Source organism: Podarcis filfolensis, assembly GCF_964270895.1.
Source record: "Podarcis filfolensis genome assembly, chromosome: 8".
Classification (NCBI taxonomy): Eukaryota; Metazoa; Chordata; class Lepidosauria; order Squamata; family Lacertidae; genus Podarcis; species Podarcis filfolensis.
Window position 1 is genome coordinate 27244440 of NC_139611.1, and position 13164 is coordinate 27257603.

A 13164-nucleotide genomic window follows, 5' to 3' on the forward strand; every position below is an offset into this window, starting at 1 on the left:
TATGCATTGTGACTTGCTGTAAACTTTTATTGATTATAGTTTTTAGCAATTATTGTAATTGGTAATTATTATTAGTAATTGTGATTGGTAATTATTATTTGCTGATATTTAGCTTTACTGTTTACTATTATAGTCTAATGGATTGTTGAATATTGCTTTATTTGATATAAGTTGTTTATTTTAACATTATCGTGGTTGCTTTGTATTGGATGAGATGGTTATTATGTGTGTGACCTTTGCTGTCTATTTTGTTTCTTCAGCTTGTAATCCACCTTGAGTATAATAATATAGAAAGGCATTATAAAAATTAAAAGTGAAATAAAATGAAAAAAAAATCTATTAAAGAGACAAATATTGATATAGTCTGGGATGCCAGCAAGGCGGTGCTAAGAGGCTTTCTAACCCAACAAAATAGCCATAGGAAAAAAATAAGAGAACAAAAGAAAGATGGAATCCTGACCCAATTAAGAGAATGTGAGAAAAAATTAATAACAAATCCTAGTGATGAACAGATTAAACAAACATCCAAATTGTTACAATCACAATATTCAATGCTAATTAACCAAGAAGTCGAATGGAGAATTAAATCAATGAGGCAAAAAATTTTCGAATCCTCAAACAAAACAGGGAAATTTTTGGCCTGGCAACTACGAAAAGGGAAAAAGCAAAATGTGATTAATAAGATAAAAATAGAAGAAAGGCTTGTGGAAGAGCCAAACGAAATAAAGAAAAATTTCCTAAAATTCTTTGAAAAACTTTACCAAAAAGAAGAAGACGACATAATAGAAATAGGAAAATACTTAGAAAATAACAGAATAACATCCATAACGCAGGAAGAGAAAATCCAATTGAACAAGTGCATAACAATAGATGAAGTTCAGGAAGCAATAAAGAGAACGAAACTAGGGAAAGCACCGGGCCCAGACGGATTATCGGCCAAATATTATAAAGTTCTCGAAGAATACTTAGCCCTGGTGTTATGTGAAGTAATGAATAATATCCTGCAAGGAGGGAAGACACCGGACTCCTGGAAAGATGCTCACATAACGCTGATACCTAAAGCGGACTCAGACAAATTGAATATAAAAAACTATAGACCGATATCGCTTCTTAACAATGATTATAAAATATTTGCTGAAATAATGGCAAACAGACTTAAGAATTATCTAAAAAATGTAATACACACGGATCAAGCTGGATTCCTTCCTAATAGACAATTAAAAGACAATGTTAGGCATATAATAAATATCATCGAATACCTGGAAAAGAAGAATGAAATTCCTGCAGCATTAATTTTTATCGATGCAGAAAAAGCATTCGATAATGTATCATGGTGATTCCTATTAAAGTGTATGGAGACAGCAGGGATAGAAGGTGCTTTCATGGAGGGAATCAAAGCAATTTATTCAAATCAAAGAGCCAAACTGATTATTAATAACAATTTATCTGATACAAAAAATTCTCTCCAAATTCATATGGCAAGGCAAAAGACCGAGAATTAGACTTAAATTGTTAACGGATAGAAAAGACAGAGGAGGATTCTCGGTCCCAAATTTGAGATTGTATTATGAAGCCTCGTGCCTTTGCTGGCTTAGAGAATGGATTACCTTAAAAAATACAGATCTGCTAGATTTAGAAGGCTTCGATTTAAGATTCGGTTGGCATGCTTATCTCTGGCAGAATAAGGAAAAGGTGCATAAAGGCTTCTCAAACCACATTATCAGAGGAACACTGTTAGAAGCCTGGGAAAAGAATAGAAAATTATTGGGAAAAAATACCCCCTGGTGGCTATCGCCTATTGATATATTAACTATTAAAAAAACAAACATGGAAGGTGAGAGATTGACCTATGAAGATCTCCTGGAAAGATCGGAAAGAGGATGGAAAATTAGACCATACGAAGAGTTAAAAAGCAAATTAACAGGTTGGTTGCAGTATCATCAAATTAACGCCTTATGGAAGGAAGACAAAAAGATTGGAATGAATGAGAAAAAATCTAAGTTCCAGGTAGAGATAATAGAAAGTAAAATTAAACTGCTATCTAAAATGTATAATCAGCTATTAGATTGGGACACCAAGGACGAAGAGGTCAAGGAGGTTATGGTAAAATGGGCAATAGACATCGGATATAATTTGGATTTTGACAAATGGACGAGGCTGTGGACTAAAGGAATGAAATTTACAGCCTGTACTACCCTTAGAGAAAATATGGAAAAGATGATGTACCGTTGGTACATCACCCCTGTGAAATTGCAAAAAATGTATAAGACTGGTGATAAAAGGTGTTGGAAGTGTAAATCTAAAGAGGGAAGTTTCTACCACATGTGGTGGAAATGTGAAGAAGTTAAAAATTTTTGGGAATCCATATACAATGAACTGAAAAAAATACTTAAATACACCTTCGTTAAAAAGCCCGAAGCCTTCCTTCTGGGAATGATCGGAGACGAGATTAAGAAAGAAGATCATATAATGTTTCAATACGCAACTGTAGCTGCCAGGATTCTGTTAGCACAAAATTGGAAAACCCCAAATATCCCGACCGTTAAAGATTATCAAATTAAATTATTTGAATATATGGATTTGGCAAAAATGACGCAGAACATCAGACAGCAAAAAGGTACAAACTTTATTGACGATTGGACCAAATTCATAACATATATGGAAACAAATTCTAGAGATATAAAAATCACAGTAGGTTTAATATAACCCTTGCGATGTGTAGATGATATAAAATGAAAAACTGCAGAATGGATTTAATATTTACATAACCCAAAACCGAGATGGAGGGAAGTCAACCGTTATTTGTTGTTAATTAATGTTTGTCTTCTGGTTTGTTCATGTGTTTTGTTTTGGTTGATGTTTTCTTTTTTCTTTGGTGTGTGTTGTTTATTTTTGTTTTTCTTTTTTTGTGGTTTGGTTATAGAAAATGAATAAAAAGAAGTAAAAAAAAAAATTAAAAGTGAAATAAAATGAAAAAAAAATCTATTAAAAACACTCCATTTGCTTCTGAAAGGCCACAGATAATTAAAGGCCAAAGGCCTGGCTATAGAGAAAAGATTTTGTCTGGTGCCTCTTTAGGCATAATGAGGGTGCCAGACAAACCTCCCTGGGGAAAACAGTCCACAAACGGGGAGCCACTGAAGAAAAGGCCTGTTACTGTCCTGCTACCCTTTGGACCTCATGCAGTGGCAGCACACGAACAGGAGCCTCAGAGGATGATCTCAGGGTCTGGGTTGGTTCATATGGGGAGAGGTCAGCCCTTGAAGTATTGCAGTCCTGAACCATTTAAGGAGGTAGAACGTAAGCTCCCTTTAATAGCCAGGACAACCCAGTCAGATGGGTGGCATAATCATCATTATCATCATCATTGAATCTGACTAATCCGCTAGGACCAGTGGTGTGCGTGTGTGCGTGACTGTGTGACTTAATTCCATCTTTCCCCCCTTTGTGTGTTTCTTTAAAACACATTTTATTTTATTACATTCCTATCTCGCCTTTCTCCCATTGATTGGAATACAAGGGGGTCTGTACAGCCAGGCACTGATCAGCCCTTTTTCACCATCAGAAAAAGGGCAGCCCAGGGACCTCCAGCCCCCGCAGAGCCAATTCAGAGAGGCTAGGATGGCGAGGTCAAAGCTGGCTTGTTGGGACAGGATTAAACATTCAGAGGAAAGACCGCTGCTCCTGACCCCTCTCTGACATTTTTATTAACGATAATTAATATGCTGAAAGCCTCTTAATCCCAAGCTGCAGTTTTGAGCCAGCAGGGCAAAAAAGGTTAAGCAAAACAGTTTCCCCAAATAACTGCTTTTTGGGGTCCTGTGGAAAGCAGATCACGGGGGAGGCGCCAGGATGTTGGGTTTTCCATCCTGTTGCTTCCCTGAGCCTTGGGCAGGGTGGGATTTAAGAACCAAACCGGATGGGAGATCTCCAGTTAAATGGCCTGGATGTTTTGGATAAGCTTTAAAGCCCCTGTGGAGTGTGTGCTGAATCAGGCCCTGGGCTACGGGTACTGGGGCGGGGAAGGATGCTAAACTGTTCCACCCTCACCCCTTGCTCAAGTTCTGTTATTTATTGATTGCATCCCACCTTTATCCTCCATAGAGCTGAAGGTGGCTTATGTGGTTTTCTCCCTTCTCCTCAATTAATCCCAAAACAACAACCCTGCGAGGTAGGTTAGGCTGAGAGACAGTCACTCTGAACCCCCATTCTGGACCGCTGGGCCCTGGGAATCTGTACTTGCTGACCCCTTCTGCCTCTTGCAGCTGTACTAAAGCAAACAGCCTCACCCACGCTAAGAGTATGGCACCCCTTTCTCTCAGCAGGGCAGCATCACCTCTGCCGCGTTTATTCAGCCTTGCTGGCATCCCAGAGGCGGCTTCCGCACATGCTTACCGATCTTGTGGAATAGCTCTGGAAGCTGCACTTCCACTTTCTCTCTCTGGAACATGTGGTACTCTGCTTGCTCACAGATGGGTGGGATGAGGTTGAACTGGCGAGCCACTGAATATGCTTCCTATAGAGGGGAAGGGGGAAGCAACAACACCCCGAAGCAGTCAGGAAGGGGGCAAGGCGGAAGAAGAGAAGTAGAAGAGTTTGGATTTGATATCCTGCTTTATCACTACCTGAAGGAGCCTCAAAGCGGCTCACATTCTCCTTTCCCTTCCTCCCCCACAACAAACACTCTGTGAGGTGAGTGGGGCTGAGAGACTTCAGAGAAGTATGACTAGCCCAAGGTCACCCAGCAGCTGCATGTGGAGGAGCGGGGAAGCGTACCCGGTGCACCAGATTACGAGTCCACCGCTCTTAACCACTACACCACACTGGCTCTGTCTGCTCCTTTGCGCCATGGTGTGTAGCATACTGGACACCTGGATCTCCTCCCCAGGTCCACGGCTTGGCAGGGAAATCAAAGAATGCCACTCCAGAGATTGAGAAAGCTAGGGTTCAGGTCCCAGCGCATGCGAAAGAAAAAGGCCAGAGGACCCCTGAGGATGCACAGAGCGCTTTCCCCCTCACCACTGAGTAAGTACAAAGAGCTCCTACCCATCTTGGCCCCTAGCCCTTTTTGACCCCCTCCCCCCATCAGAATAGGGCCTCTCCCCTGTTGCAATCCCAGTGCCCAGTCATGCCACCCTACATACTTTTGAGGTGAAGGTCTTAGCTGCACCTCCACTCCTGTTTCTCTCCCCCCCCCCCACATCAAAGCTCCAGTATTTGGCAGCTCTGTTCCTTCCAGCCTTTGAACACCCATTGGGCAACTCAGCCATTCCTTTCTGCTTCTCAGACTGTGTCTCTGGTTCAAGAAATTTCCCTTCCGCCTTGTTTCCCCAGAGTTGAGCCTGTGGCTTTTATCTCCATTCCTGGCAATTCATCCATCTATCCTCCTTGGGACGGAAGCGAGTGGGTCCCAGTTTTACATATCTGCCTGGCATCTTTTCTATCAGCCGCCCACTCTTCCTCTCAGCTTTCCCTTCTCTCTCTCTCTTTTTGTCACCCCTTTTAACCCCCCCTTTCTTCATCCACAATACCATAATCTCCATGGAACTCCACCGTGACGTCCCCCAGTACATGGCCATCCCTTGGTTGATGACGTGGGTCATGGCTCGCACCGTCTCTGGAAAAACGAGAAAGGAAGAAAGAGAGAAGGAACGAGAGAGGCGTTAAACCCAAGGCGATGAGCCGGCCTGCCCTGTCGAATTAAGGCCACGACACCAAAAAAAAAAGGAGAAAAGAAAAGGAAGGACCAGGGTGGGGAGGCTTTGACTACTCAGACATCTTGCAAGCAGCGTAAATTATTGGCCTCAAAAATGGGGAGGATGGGAGGATGGGGAGAGGGAGGGAGCAGCTGAGAACAGCAACCCCCCCATGGAAAACCAGACCGTATCTCCAGGGAAATGCCTCACATTGATGGTGCGCCAGGAGATCCCATCCAAAAACCGGCGGAAAGGCAACGAGTCCGCGAAATGAAATGGAAACAGACAAAAGGTGGGAGGATGAAGCCATTGGTGACCAGATGGGTGGGGTGGAGTGGGGTATGAAGGGACAGCACAGAAGGGCAGCTTATGGAAAAGAGCCTTCCAGAGCGGGCATCAAAGGGTCAACCCAAAGGGCTGTTCCAAAGGACCCACTGTGGCCTAGAGAAGTCACTAAGCACAGGGTGATCAGCAGGGACATTTCTGACCATCCTCCCCAACCAGGACCAGGTCCTCCTGACTCTCAGAAGCCACCCAAGCCATTTTGCTGACTGAGGCGAAGGTCAAGATGGTGCGTTCCCCATTCTAGGTGCAAAACCTGACTAGACTGGTAGCTGGATTTTACTTCAGAACTGGTGGTGGGACAGAGTCCTCCTCCACAGCCTAGGGCAGCAGGCTAGCTTAGGAGCTGCAGGGCCCTAGTCACTTTCTGTCTCTCAGAATTTGCCACCTGAGGCAGCTGCCACATTCTGCCTTGTGAAAGGGCTGGGACTGCTGGCTCTGAACAGGGAGGCTCCTGCCTCTGAGATCTTGTGTCATTAGATTTGCCAAAGTCCATGTAGCCCAGCACTGTGTTGCTAAGAACAGCCAGGAACAAGGAAGGTGACACCTTTTGGAGGCTTCTGGCTGGTGCGTGCATTAGATGGGGACAACGATTTAATCCAGCCGGGCTCTGGTTAAGGATGCAGGGAGAAGTTCAGTCCAGTTCACTCTTACTGGAACAATATATGAACCAAAAGTCAGACAAGTTTCCTGAAGCACCATTGGAGGTTTGCCTTCTGCTTACTTGAATAGGAACTTCCCAGGCTGTGCATCAAGGTGGCCTCTAAGATTATTATTTTATGTGATCGGGATTTTATAAGCCAATGGGGAGCACCCACACTTCTCTCTGTGCCCCCAAGCTAACTGCCCCACCCCTCTCCCTTCACAACAAAGAAAAATCCATTCCCTTAGATCTTCTCTCTTCCTTTGAATATTTCCACAAGGCCTGTCCACTCATCTGGCAGGAAAGCATTGCTTCTTCTGGATGCCTAGGTACCGAAGAGGTCATTCATAAAACTAGGAGCTGGTTCATTCATAAAACTAGGAGCTATTGTGGGACAGAGGAGAAGGCGGCATAGGACAAGGGTGTTTCTGTTTAAAAGCTAGGCTGAAGGAAGGGTTGCCCTCCTCGAATACAGAAGCTGGGACTGGACATAGAATTTAGCATCCTTAATTAAACAACAACACCAACAGGTCAAGTTTCCAGCCCTTCAGGTCAGAAAGATATGCTTGAAAGCGTCTGAGCAAGTAGCTGTGAAACTTCATGCTGAAATTAATTTGCCTTTGCAGAGCCATGGGGTGTTTCAGGGACCTTGGGACTTTCGGGTTTTGGACATTCTTTCAGCTGTCCCGCCGCCACGGGGGGTTCTGAAGCATGCATGGCAAGAGTCCTCAAAATCCTTCCAGCCAAAGCAAAATAATAATAATGAGAATAATAAACCAACAGCAACCAACAACCGCAAAACAGTTGCATGCCAAAAAGCAGAGTAGGAATTTGAGAGCAAAAAGAACCAATCACATCCCATGCACCAAACTAAAAGGAGGCCCCTTTTGAGATGTCTCTAAAGCTGCTCCCAGTTCTCAGGGTTGGAAGAAAATCAAGGTTTTATCTAGTGCAGCAACCTGCTCTCGCAGTGGCCAAGGAGATGTCTATGGGATGCACGCTAGTAGGACCTTAGTACAAGAGCCCTCTCCCCTCCTCCTGTTTCCAGCAACTGGTATTCAGAAGCATCGCTGCCTCCAGTTATTGACATAGCCTTCTCCTTCAAGGTCAGCCCTACTCAGATTACAGGGTAAAGCTAACTTCAGCCTGTCAGTTTCAATGGGTCTACTCTGAGTGTAACTGAGTTGGATGCAATCCTTAGTTTTCTGCAGTGATCTGGTATCACAACCACTGTTTTACATACACAGATGTTCAAAGTAATTCCTCTGGTCTCCCAAGCTACTCTGCAGGCTATTTAGTTATGGAGATACTAGACCACCGCAGAAGACCAGTTGGTGGTCAAGATGCTTTTCGTGTACATTACGTACAAAAGACTGCATGTCCGTTCATCGAGCTTTTTGTTTTCAATACTTGTGGCCACAAAATTTGTTTTACAAAGGGCACATGTTACTTTTATCACTACCACCATCATCCTTCATTGATTTAATCAAAATATTCATATACCACTTGTCACATCGGAGCAGTTTACAACAATTATACTTAAAATCATACAAAAACCATTATATAAAGGTTAAAATATGTTACTGAAACCTATATTCTTAATTGCCTGCATAGGCCTGATGGAATAGAAAAGTTTTCTGTAGGCACTTCTCTTCCGTAGGTTGAAAGGGAAAGTGCCTGCTAAATTTCTATTGGCACAAAGCATTCCACCAGACGGGGCGAAAGACCCTAAAGATTTGGTTTCTTGCGGTCATCAAATGAGTCTGGCCAACTCAGGGTACACTTCTTATTTTAATAGTTCCAAGTTTATCTGTTTCTTAGCTACAAACTGCTTCACAGCCAATGGGGTGACACTAAAAGAGTGTACATTCGCTGCTTGGTGTCAGTTGACGTCCCTTTGCAGTTTTTGCAAAGGGGTTCGATTTCTGCCAATCTGTTTCTTTGCCTCATGCATCCTCAGAGGCAGTGAACTCGGGGTGGGAGATTATTGCGGCAAAACAGCAGGCACATTTACCGGGGTCTTGGGATACCCGGCTGCATCTCGTAGGTTTCTTTTTGAAAATGACAAGCATCTCACGAAAGGGGGTGCGGCAGGGTGAAAGGCCCACCCCACTGAGAACTTCAGGAAGAGTTGTCAAATTTCGAAGGGGTGCAGGAAAGAGCATCACAGACACAAGGCATGCATTTCAGAGAGGAAAAACGTGGAATGGAATGAACCAGGGAGGACGGTGGGGTGGTGGGGTGGCGGAAGAGATTTTGGATTTTAAATTTTACTTGCAAGATGTTACTAAAGGGACAAAGGGTTGTTTTGTTTTTTGTTTTTGGGTGGTATTTTCCCCCCTCTTTCTTTCTTTGCTTCCGTTGGGCATTTTATGGAGAATTTTGCCATCCGAGTAATGGGATAAATTTTGCCAATGAGAATAAAATAGAAAAAAATGGGGAAAAAAAGCAAAACTGCATGGATTATTCCATCCCATAAAATGCCACTTGGATGCAGATAATCAAGATGAGGTGGGGGGGTACCATGTACCTTCTATGATGAATGTTCGCGACTTGGAAGAGCTAAATGGGTTCCCTGGTGATAAAAGAAAGATTTAAGAGAGACCAGAGTTTACAGCTGCCGCTGGCGTATCGCAAGGCATGGTGTACAACATAAGGGGAATCTGGGCAAAGGATGAGACTCGTTGCCCCTTCCACCACCACCCTCCAAGCTCCCCTTTTCCTTTGCAAAAGTCAAGACTGCCCTTCCCACTCTCAGGACGACAGATCCTCACCCAAAGGGAACTTTAAACCAGGAGTGGTTAACCTCCAGTTTGGGGGCACCCCCTCACCCCATCCCCTGCCACCCCACTGATTTTGGCAGTGATTGCATCAGTAGCTGTGATTCCTGCATCGCAAGAGGTTGGGTTCATCTTGGATCTCCATCTATTTTTTTGGACCACAACTCCCATCATGCTTAGCTAGCAGCGATCAGGGATGATGGGGATTGTAGTCCAAAAAACCCCTTCGAACTCCACAACTCTCTGATTCTACAAAATGAAGAAAAACAACGGCAGATGCAGTGCTGGGGCTGGGCAGAGCCCAGGAGCCTGATGAGACCACCCCCCGGTCACTGGATCAATCGTTTCATGAACGGAGAGAGGGGCGACACAGTCTCCTCTTCAGCTCATCTGCATGGATCAGCTGAGGGCAGCAGCAGCTGTTGTGCCCCCTGTTTGTGTGCCTGGGCTGGGTGGGTTAGTGACACCCAGTCCTAGGCAACCCACTGCTAGCATGTAGACAATGCCCCCCCACCTCTATGGGAGGTGAACATGGCCAGTGGGTCAAAAAAGGGTTAGCTACCCCTGTTTTAAATTCTCTAACCAGGCACCAAGGTCACATTCACATCACACATGTAAAGCACTGCGGTACCGCTTCAAACAGCCATGGTTTTCCCCAAAGACTCCAGGGAACTGTAGTTTGTTAAGGGTGCTGGGAGCTGTTAGGAGACCCTTAGTCCTCCCTTCCAGAACTACAATTCCCACAGTTTTCTGTAAAGAGGGATTGATGTGGAACCACTCTGGGAATCGTAGCTCTGGGAGGGGAACAGAGGTCTCCTGATGACTCTCAGCACCCTTAACAAACTACAGCTCCCAGGATTCTTTGGGGGAAGCTACGACTCCTTTAAAGCAGCATCACAGTGCTTTAAAATGCACGGGGTGAACCTGACTCAGGTGATTCAGCAACTGCTGTGGATCCCATTGTCGTGGTCAGGAAGGACTTGGGGGTGACAGCCATCCTTGTCTTTCGCACCCAAGACAGGGATTTGGTGGTTACTTCCCACCAAAGGAAGCTGGTGTGGTGGTTTGTGCAGCCAGGAGTCAGGAAGCCCCTTATTTTTGCCACAGTCACTCAGGGGCACGCTCGCACACACACAAAACAACACACACACTTTCTTGCAGCCTCAGTCGCCACATCTGCAAAATGGGAAACCATTACACCGACTTACCTTGCGGGTTCGTTGTAAACGTTAAGCGTGACAGTGAAAGCACCAATCAAACGTATTTTGTCATCCAATTCACTCCATACTGTGTGAGTCTTGTTGGAAACCAGGGACAGGGAACCTGGGCTCCCCTCCCTCCAGGCATTGTTGAATTCCTATTGGCCCCTGAAGCCAGCATGCTTAATGGTCAGGCATGATGGGAGCTGGAGTCCAACATGCCCTTGATGGCCACAGCTTAGTCTCACTGCTGCAAGAAACTACTGATGGAGCATGTGGGCTGAGTTTTCATGCCATAATGTGGGAAAAGGGGGAATGAGGACAGTGACTCATGCAGAAGCACAGAGGGCAGCCCCCACTTACTCTTCCCTACTCTTGGAGCAAACCCTTTTTAGGTCGAGTGCAAGACTGATAAACCCGCACCTCCTTTTTAAGCTCAGAAAATAAAAAAAACTGCCGGATGTGTCAGAGGTATGGGGGTCATCATCCGAAGAAAGTAAGAAGAGCTTGCTAGATCAGGCCAGTGGCCTATCCAATCTAGCATCCTGCCGAATCAACCCTGGCGATCAATGGGGTGACAGATGTCGCAGCCAGATCGCCCTCACATCCGGGGCTGTATTTTAGCCCCGGCCCTATTCAACTTATATATAAATGACATGGTCAAATACCTAACATCCCCGGAGTTTCATGCCCCCAAATTGGCCGAAAAATCAATTTCAGCGCTCCTCTATGCGGACGACGCAGTTCTCTTATCACGAACTAAAGTAGGCCTCAAAAGGCTACTAAGAGAATTCTCAGCCTACTGCAGGAGAGATCAACTGGTGGTTAATCACCAAAAAACCAAAGTCATGGTCTTCGCTAGGAGACACAGATATCACAGATGGGAGATGGACAATCAGCCAATAGAACAGGTCAAAATTTTCAAATACCTCGGAGTAGTTTTCCAGTCAACAGGGGCCTGGGAGGCCCATCATAAATATGCTAGGGAAAAAGCATCTCAAAGCGCCAAAATACTGTCTCGCTTTTACTTTACGAAGGGGGGCAGACATATCCCAGCAGCTCTGGAGGTCTTTCAAGCAAAACCCTTGGCGCAATTACTCTACGGGGCCCAAATCTGGACGGGAAATCATTGCCGCACACTTGAAACGGTCCAGTCTAAATTTTCAAGACAGATTCTAGCCGTTCCACCATGCGTACCAAATGCGGCCCTACGGCTGGAGACTGGCCTCCTCTCCGTCGAAACCCGGACCTGGCTAAGAACATTCAACTATTGGCTTCGCTTAAACTTAAACCCATCTGGACTACTACCTCTAGTAGCACGAGATGCTCATAGAAGTCGGTGGTCCAAAGTAGTGCATCAAAAACTACTTACATGTGGCCTCCAAGCACAGCATCTCCTGAAAATGGGTCTACCCAAGGCAAAAACCGTTATTGACCAGTGCATGAAGGATATTGAGCAACAGAATAATCTGGCCTATATTAAGAAATTTAGTGCTTGGTACGCCTATCTGCCCCCCTCCCACTTTGATTTTCGGGCACCTTATTTGTCTACCTTAACTATTCCAAAACATAGGCGGGCCTTTACACTGGCCAGACTAAATATGTTACCATCAGCTGTTCTTGAAGGTAGATATCAAAAAATTTCATTCGAGAACCGGCTCTGCCCCTGTGGAGCTGGTTACGTAGAGACCGTGTCACACGTTCTCTTGTCCTGCTCCCTATATAAAGATCTCAGGGACGAGACCATCACGCCGCTACTATCTTCCATCCCGGGCCGCTCTTGTGAAGCCAAACTGTTTTCACTCCTAGCCGACCAGAACAGCTCGACAACAGAGAAGGTTGCCAAATTTGTCGAGAGAGCAATGAGACTGAGAGCTGCTGTCTGAATGACATCAGTGCCGTCACCTGGATTCCTCGCCTAGGATCTTATTATTATTATCATTACCCCTGCCAAGTTTTAAGTACTGAGATTATTTTATGATAACTATTTCCGTAATGTATTTTTGTTTTTGTCTGTCCTTTGATGCTATGGCCTGTTGGCTATGCAAATAAAGTCTATTCTATTCTATTCTATTCTAGCATCCTGCTCTCACAGTGGCCAATCAGATGTCCCAAGCAGGATCCAAGCACAAGAGCCCTCTCCTTTCCTGCCGTTTCCAGCAATTGGCACTCAGAAGCATTGCTGCCTCCAACTCTGGAGGCAGATCATAGCCATTGTGGCTAATAGCCACTGATAGCCTCTCCTCCATGAACTTCAATTATTTTGAAGGTGAAACTGCCCACCCCTGGAACCAACACTCTTCCACAGAAAATTAGAAGCCCTGAGGGAGAGCAAATTGTGATATTAAGTATTAGCCAGTGGTGTTTTTTTTCTAGACAGAAAGGTGCCGGCAGTCATCAAACAAGGGAGGGCTTTTGGACCCTTCCAGAGCATTGTGCCTCCCTCCCTAAGCCAAGCAGAAGTTCCCCAGGCTTTGGGAAGGAGGTGTGAGGATCTGACAGAA

At 45.0% G+C, this 13164-nt stretch overlaps 1 protein-coding gene across 10 annotated transcripts in view; it reads right to left on the reverse strand.

The window, feature by feature from the left end:
* The window catches only part of KCNAB2 (potassium voltage-gated channel subfamily A regulatory beta subunit 2), a 117056-nt gene that overhangs the window by 10652 nt on the left and 93240 nt on the right, over nucleotides 1–13164 (reverse strand). For 6 of the 10 annotated variants that reach the window (XM_083628822.1, XM_083628819.1, XM_083628821.1 and 3 more), the window contains 3 exons: nucleotides 9212–9256; nucleotides 5532–5617; nucleotides 4396–4516 (listed from right to left, as the gene is read on the reverse strand). In XM_083628822.1, coding sequence (XP_083484948.1) covers nucleotides 4396–4516; nucleotides 5532–5617; nucleotides 9212–9256 — 252 coding nt within the window. The remainder of the gene's footprint in view (nucleotides 1–4395; nucleotides 4517–5531; nucleotides 5618–9211; nucleotides 9257–13164) is intronic. The other 4 variants (XM_083628815.1, XM_083628823.1, XM_083628816.1 and 1 more) reach the window with 1 other exon arrangement.